This window comes from Populus euphratica, unplaced genomic scaffold, assembly GCF_000495115.2.
Source record: "Populus euphratica unplaced genomic scaffold, PopEup_1.0 scaffold1150.1, whole genome shotgun sequence".
Classification (NCBI taxonomy): Eukaryota; Viridiplantae; Streptophyta; class Magnoliopsida; order Malpighiales; family Salicaceae; genus Populus; species Populus euphratica.
Genome location: NW_011501001.1, coordinates 31689 through 39587, shown reverse-complemented (window position 1 = coordinate 39587; position 7899 = coordinate 31689). Strand labels below are relative to the sequence as shown.

General features: G+C 32.5%; 1 protein-coding gene across 1 annotated transcript; it reads left to right on the top strand.

The window, feature by feature from the left end:
• The first annotated feature begins 1922 nt into the window (after positions 1 to 1922).
• On the top strand, positions 1923 to 6961 carry KASI (3-ketoacyl-acyl carrier protein synthase I). Its single transcript, XM_011014540.1, has 7 exons — positions 1923 to 2487; positions 2908 to 3339; positions 3570 to 3743; positions 6016 to 6129; positions 6258 to 6359; positions 6486 to 6552; positions 6646 to 6961. Exons 1-7 carry the CDS (start codon positions 2029 to 2031, stop codon positions 6711 to 6713), a joined length of 1416 nt encoding a protein of 471 aa, XP_011012842.1. The 5' UTR covers positions 1923 to 2028; the 3' UTR covers positions 6714 to 6961.
• Positions 6962 to 7899: the final 938 nt, after the last annotated feature.

The window sequence follows — 7899 nt, the reverse complement described above, 5'->3', positions numbered from 1 at the left end:
CTTATACATCATTTTTTCACAAAAAATAGTCCAACTTCATGGCAAAACATAGACGCTAAGGCTAGTGAGATTCTAATCTAGAAGAGCTCACTCAACTTAAAAGAAGAAAAAACACAACATTGATAAGAAATAATGACATTGATAAGAAATAATAGTAGTCTCTTTCCACTTCTTACTTTATTATAATTTTTTTAAAAATAAAAGTTAAATAAACTCGGTCTTTCACTATATGTACTTATATATTATGAATCCACGTAATAAAATTATTATTTTATCATTAAAGGACAAACTTTATTAACTTGGTTTTGAGGGTTGGATGATTTTTTCTAATAACATCCATTATCATTACAAAATTTATAGGGTTAATCAGTGTTTTTAAATTTTTGTTGCGTGGTATTGTTACTAAATTACTCTTAAAAGAAAAAAAATAAAATAAATCAAGGGTTTTTTTTTAATTCTTCAAATTTTTTTTGCGCAATATGGTTATTTAATATGCTCCTTGGAATAAAACTCATTTGGTTTTGGATTTTAGGACATTTTCATCATTTTAGTCAAAAAACAATTTATAATTCTCATATTAGGCGAGGGATAATTGAGTTTCTTTATATATATCAAATATAATGAAAATAAAACTTGACTTATAGTACATATAATATTGGGAAATTCGAAACATTGTTTTCTAAGATGATGTTTGAGGTATCTTTTCACCTTTATTCTGATAGTTAAACACATGTAATCAGACAAGCAATGGTTGAGCACTAATAGTAGATCCCCTCGCCATCCCCCCTTCTTTTCTTTACTCATATGTTATGCATTGCAAAACAACAAAGAAGCTTGGTTATTTGTTTATTGAATCAAATTAGTATCTTATTTTTTTTTATTTTAATGCATTTGATCTTGAATTTTTTGATGGATTCTTGACTTTTGACTTTTATATCAAATTTAGTTTTTATTTTTTTTATTGTTATTTGTATTTTTTTATATCTTTTTCTTGATTGGAATTATTTTTCAATTTCATCCTTCATGATTTTATTTTATTTTTTGTGTCAAATTTTGTATTTATTCTTTCTTAATCTACATTTTTTTATTTTTAATACCTTTTTTTGTTGATTTTTTTTTAAAAAATTGTTTGTAATTATCTTGATTGGTTGAGAATTTAATATTATTATTTTTTTAAATTTGATTTTTATGTTGTAATCCAACCTCATGATTCATGTTTTGAGCTTTAAAGATTAGATTATGTTGACTTTATTCTTTTTATGTTGTTTTTTTTAATTAATTTTTTTTCTTAGTTTTATCTTTTAATATTAGATTTGTTTAAAATTAATATTTGTTATTTTTTTAACTTTTTTTTCTATGAAATTATATTGATATCATACCTCGAGTCATAAATATAACAAGTTTAATAGGATTCACTCAAATCTTTTTTTTCATTATTTTTTTTATTTTTTATTTAGCTTTTTTGATATTAAATTGATTTGATAATTAAGTTCAGTAATTTTATTTAATATGCTTTCCACAAGATTACATTAGTTCTACGACTAGGTTATAAATTTGATATCTTGGTCTGGGAAAACTTAGGTTAATTTTTTTTTTAACTTTGTTTTTATTTTTTATACTTATCTTATTCTCATTTATTTTTTATTTTATTAATGAATAAAATTATTGAAACATTTTAATAATACTATAAGATTGTAATTTCATAATATTGATAAAAAATTATATTTTACATTGAATTATTGCTGATTTTTTTTTATTTATTATCAATATTTTTTTAATAATATTGTTATATTAAGCAAACTTATTCATCTCATTCAAGTAATTAACCGGTAACTAAGAATTTTTTTTTTTAAGAATATTTACATTATCTTAACATTTTCTAATGTTTGAACAAAAATATATCGAGCAACAACCAACCGCGCTGGTTTTAATTAGCAAGCAAATTTGCAACCCCCTTCATTCACTCCTTCCCCGCTACGAGCAGACACCGTCGTTATCATCGCTCTCTCAGAAACTCCACACACAGCCATGCAAGCCTTGCAATCTACTTCTCTCCGTTCATCTCCCTTAAACCCACTTCACCAAAAACCCCACAATGCAATTAAATCCCCAACCCAAAGACTCTCATTTATCAAAGCATCCTCCTCCTCATCAACTAGTAATTCCACCGTTTCGGCTCCTAAACGAGAGAAAGACCCTAAGAAGAGGATTGTTATAACCGGAATGGGATTGGTCTCTGTCTTTGGTAATGAAGTCGATGCATATTATGATAAATTGCTTGCAGGTGAAAGTGGGATTGGGACCATTGACCGATTTGATGCTTCTAAGTTTCCAACCCGGTTCGGTGGGCAGATCCGGGGGTTTAGTGCACAAGGTTATATTGATGGAAAGAATGATAGGAGGCTTGATGATTGTTTGAGGTATTGCATTGTTGCGGGCAAGAAGGCTCTTGAAGATGCGAATCTTGGAGGGGATAATCTATTTAAGGTTTCTTTCAGTTTTTTATTAGTTTGAATCTTCTTTATGTATCTATTTCTGGGTTTTCTGTGGTTGTTATTTTGGATCTGATGGTTGTTTTTATTGTTGATGTCAAGAAAAAGTGAACTTGCATTGACAATTTTGTTTCTATTTATTGTAGTTGGTATTTTGATATAATAAGCCGTGTCACTACGAAAATGGTGAAGATGCAGGACAAAATCATTTAATATTGAGTGCTTTATTATGCTCCTTTTTTTTCTGTAGAGAAAAAACATTTTGAAGTGATTTTGAATTGAACGGTATGCCGGGCCAGGTTGGATTTGGTATTTGGCTCGTTGTTTGTTTGTTTCATTGGTATTGAAGAAAGTGTATGTACTTTCCTTTGCTCAAGCCACATACTTGCTGGTTGTTGTAATGTATGTTTTGCAGATTGACAAGGAGAAAGCTGGGGTGCTTGTTGGTACAGGAATGGGTGGTCTTACAGTCTTTTCTGATGGTGTTCAATCTTTGATTGAGAAAGGGCACAGAAAAATTACCCCATTTTTTATTCCTTATGCTATAACAAACATGGGTTCTGCCTTGCTTGCAATTGAAATTGGTTTCATGGGTCCAAATTACTCGATTTCAACTGCTTGTGCTACTTCCAACTATTGCTTCTATGCTGCTGCCAATCACATTCGCCGAGGTGAGGCAGATATGATGATTGCTGGTGGAACAGAAGCTGCTATCATTCCTATTGGTTTGGGAGGTTTTGTTGCATGCAGGGCCTTATCACAACGAAATGATGATCCAAAAACTGCATCTAGGCCGTGGGACAGAGATCGAGATGGTTTTGTTATGGGTGAAGGTGCAGGAGTGTTGGTAAGCTCGTGTCTATTTCTGTGCTAAGGATGGATTATCTATAGATTTTAAGCTTCTTCATCTATTTTCCTTTTATTTTTTCTCCTGTCAACTATATCTTTTTTTGACATTGCACCTGCATGTCATAAATGATGGAATTGAGATCTACTTGAATGGTCATAATTTAATAAGATATTCCACTATGTGTTGGAATCTAGATGTTATATGAATGGAGTTGTATGGCTTGGCAGGTAATGGAGAGCTTGGAACATGCAATGAGACGAGGTGCACCAATCATTGCTGAGTACTTGGGAGGTGCTGTTAACTGTGATGCTTATCACATGACTGATCCAAGAGCTGATGGTCTTGGGGTATCTTCATGCATTGAGAGAAGTCTTGAAGATGCCGGCGTGTCGCCTGAGGAGGTATCTCCATTTGTTTCTGATGACCATCCTAATTTTGTGTTCTTTTTCTTCTTTGGTAGTAGTACTACTCTGGCGGAATATATCTCAGCTGTCTTACATTTTAGCAGTGTGATTTAAGTCCCCAAGGGGTGTGGCGTGATGGCAAAGAGCTTGAGATCTGCATAGCAGGTTTCAAGTTTGAGTCAGGGCATGCATCTCTTGTAAAAGCTTGGGACAACCAAGGTTTTACTCGTTTACCTGAGCCAACAAAGTGTGCTTTCCGGGAGGTGGGGTTTCTTCGAATCCAAAAAAAAAAAGTGTGATTTTTAAATTACTGCATAATTATTCCCTCTGACATTAATTTAATACCCGTACCTGCTATCTCTAGAAACCCATCATCTGTAACTTTTGTTATGTATGGGATGTGCATCACTGCACACCATAGTGAAAAAAATAGTGCCAAGATACATTCTTTTAATATTAAAAATAATAATGTCAAAGTATGGGAGCTCCTTGTAGAAGTTATACACAAGTCTCGAGTTCTCTGCAGATCCACTTAGTTGTTGAGTGTAGTCCTCCCATTCCATGTTCACAGGCAATTACCAGGGACATTTGGCTCTTAGGTGTTGGCATGTCACTGGTTGGGGTGGAGAGTCAATCTCAAAACTTCTTGTTGTGGTGTTGGAGCTACTCTCACTTTATTCTTTAGGGAAAATGCAACCTTAATACATGGACTTGTAATTTTTATATCAAAGTAGCTTATTATTTGCTCAATGTAGTATATGACGACTCCTAAAATTGCATCCTGTATGCTTTAAATTGTACGTTTATTAACTACTTGACCATTCAGCCATCATTCCTAAATGTGGTTGCGAACATGGTAGTTGATGTTCCATCTATTTAAACTACCTTCAATACCATATGCCATTTAAGCCGCTTCAATTAGACCATAAAAAAAACGAGATTTCTGTTGGTTTCTCATGCCTCTCTTCTCTCTGAGATATGGATTATTTAAAAATAATTTCAAATCCAAATCTCTGTTTCTTTACTTTTCTGAGTGCTCCTGTATGGAACGCCCACAAGAGAATGTCTTATTATCCTTGTAATTTCCCATGCACACTTTGGAAAGCCTTTGAGCATGAGGTTTCATTTCAGATTGGTGAAACCCCCCTAATGGGTAAGGATATTGGAGTTTATATGTGTGTTAAGTGTTGTAGTTGGTTCTGAATTTCTTTTGCTGATCATTTGTGATTTTATTAATTCATATTGATACATGTAAAGGGCTATTAAGATAAAAGAAAATTAGTTTGATTGCAATGATAGGGTTAGGTTGTGACTACTTGAGTGGAGCCCTGCTTGGGACTTGTTTATATTTGAATTTATCCTTCAATTTATAATTGGCCTTTTCGGTGCTTGGATGTTGACGAAGATTTTGAAATGCTGTCAGTTGTTAAGGGAAAAATGTTGGTGAAGCTCAAGCTTTAGAGTTGAATTATTTTTTTCTGTATTTGTTTGGTTTTATATGAGGGAAATTAGGAGTTCCAACTGATGTAAATGGAGGAAAGTTGTGAGTTCATAGGAGAAGATAGAAGCGCCCCCTCCTCCTAAAGTTATGACTAGGTTACATGGCTATTAGTTTTAATTAATTTAAGATTTTTTAAGTTGTTTAAATACTCAATAACACAAATTGAAGTGTAAAGATTCAAATGGAAATGATGAAATAGTAGAAGGATGAAAGTGTGATTATCTCCCTGAATTAGGCCTTAATTGGACGTGGTTTGATATTTGAGACACCTATAGAAGCGTTAGAGATAAGGTACTCGTTGATAAAACTCAGGATCATGCACTGAGTTTGGAATCTTTCCCTTCTTCTGTACTTCTTCAATATATGAATGCATGGTAAAAATCTGTTGTTGAATTCTCTATATTAATTCTTTAGAATTCGAGACAAAAGTTAGGGATATGTACTTGGATGATTTAAAGTTCAATCATTTTGCAAATGAATTGGCAAATCACACCAAAATAATGCAAAAAGTTTCTTTTAGTAAATTTATTTCACACTAAATCTGTTTTTCCCTGAAATCAGGAAAGAAGAGTTGGAATTTTCTTTTCATGGGGTCCTGAATAGCTGGAAAGCATATATTTGTCTAGTCTTTAACTGGGGTTATTTAATGCCATCATAAGTTTTGTTCTCTCTCTCTCTCTCTCTATATATATATATATATATATAAGAAGGCTGTTGTTTCGGTTGGTGCTACTGTTAGCAAATTAATCTAGCGCGCATATTTTTCAGGTTAACTACATAAATGCACATGCACCTTCCACTATTGCTGGTGACCTTGCTGAGATAAATGCTATAAGGAAGGTATTCAAGAACACTTCAGGGATCAAAATCAATGCAACGAAGGTAATCTCCCCTCCCTTTCGTTGAAGTTTGATTGTGCATGCTTTCTCCAAGTTTTGAATGGAGCTGCCTACAATGGTGTTTTCTTCCATTGGGTGGTTGATGTTGTATGCTTGTTCATTTTCTTTCAGTCTATGATTGGACATTGCCTCGGCGCTGCTGGAGGTTTGGAAGCAATTGCTTCTGTGAAGGCCATAACAACGGGATGGTTGCATCCTAGCATTAACCAATTTGTATGTGTCAGATCGTTTCTGAGTTTTAATTCCATAATTTTGTGGTGCTTTAGGTGTATTTTTGTTAACTTAAATAGATGGTCTCGTGAATTAGACTGTGCTTAGTGCATTCTTTTCTGACTGCAGAATCCAGAGCCCTCAGTTGAGTTTGATACTGTTGCCAACAAAAAGCAACAACATGAAGTGAATGTGGGTAAGATGGCGAAAGCTTTCGATTGGGATTTTGATTTTCAATTGCTGTAAACCACAGTCTGAAACTGCTCACTTTAACCATGTCTGTCTACAGCTATTTCGAATTCTTTTGGATTTGGTGGACACAACTCCGTCGTGGTCTTTTCTGCATTCAAGCCTTGAGCATCTGGCCTCTGTACATTTCTTTCCATGCATTCAAGCCCCGAGCATACAGCTTGTCTGCATTTCTCGGAGGGATCAGTCTTGCGTAGTTGAGATATGCTCAAGTGTCTAGTCAAAGAGGCTTCTCCATCATTTAATTCAAGCATTCCACGCGATTGTAGTTGTGTTGTAATAATTTTGAGTTGAACAACACCTTTAAGTTTTATGGATCGTTGATCTTATATGATTAATTTTCGTTTTTCTTTTCCTTTTCCGTTGTTGGAACTTTTACTATAAAAACTAAGCGAGTCTGGACCCCAGTCTAGGTGCAACTGGACAAGGCCTAAGAGTGTGCCCGCGCTCATCTTCAACCCCTGGTTCCTTTTTTTTTTTTTTCCCTTGTTATTGTTTCATAGTTATTTCATCGTTAAGTTACTGGTTAAGTGTACAAATTTAATACATTGTTTTTTTTTAACCAAGAAAATCATCATTAATTTTTTAGCGTGGGTATATAACTTAAAACTTTAAAAGTTGATTTTTTCCCTAGTAAATTTATTTTACCATTAAATAATCTTTAAAAGATAGTAAATTTTAAACTATTTTTTGTTTTATATATCAAATTAGAAAGCTATTTTAATCCAATACAAAAATTACTATTCATTATAATATTGTTATTACTATCTCACAAATTACTGTTTATTATAATATTGTAATCACAGTGTCACTGGTCTATTTTATTTTTAGCTTTGGTTTCAACGGTAAGATAGTATTTTCAATATGACATAAATGCATTTTGAGAAATATACGAGGTTAGTGGTATTTTCAATATGACATAAATGCATTATAAGAATTATACTAGGTTATTTTGGTAATTATATTTTTTTAATGCATAATAAAATTACAAATTTTATATAAAATAATCCAATGTCATATGCACAAGAATATATTTATATTTTTATACTTGATAAAAAAATAGAATTATTACATTACCCTCACCATTTAAAATTTTTAACCCTAGCTTTAGGAACTTGATTATAATTTTATCATGCTTTATTTGTTATTCTTGTTATCAATTTTATATAAAATATTTAAAAATTAAAAAAGATATTGAAGTGGACCTTGCATGTATTAGTGTGTTGGTCTCTTCATCACCTTTTTGCAAGTAAATCTTGTGGTTATAATCTTGATTTTGCTATATTATTTGATT

Bases quoted from the DNA above. Each gene is read 5' to 3' on its own strand.
- KASI (XM_011014540.1), top strand. From the start codon at position 2,029: ATGCAAGCCTTGCAATCTACTTCTCTCCGTTCATCTCCCTTAAACCCA. The intron at 3,744-6,015 runs GTATCTCCATTT...CATATTTTTCAG, and splicing joins CCGGCGTGTCGCCTGAGGAG to GTTAACTACATAAATGCACA. The intron at 6,130-6,257 runs GTAATCTCCCCT...ATTTTCTTTCAG, and splicing joins TCAAAATCAATGCAACGAAG to TCTATGATTGGACATTGCCT.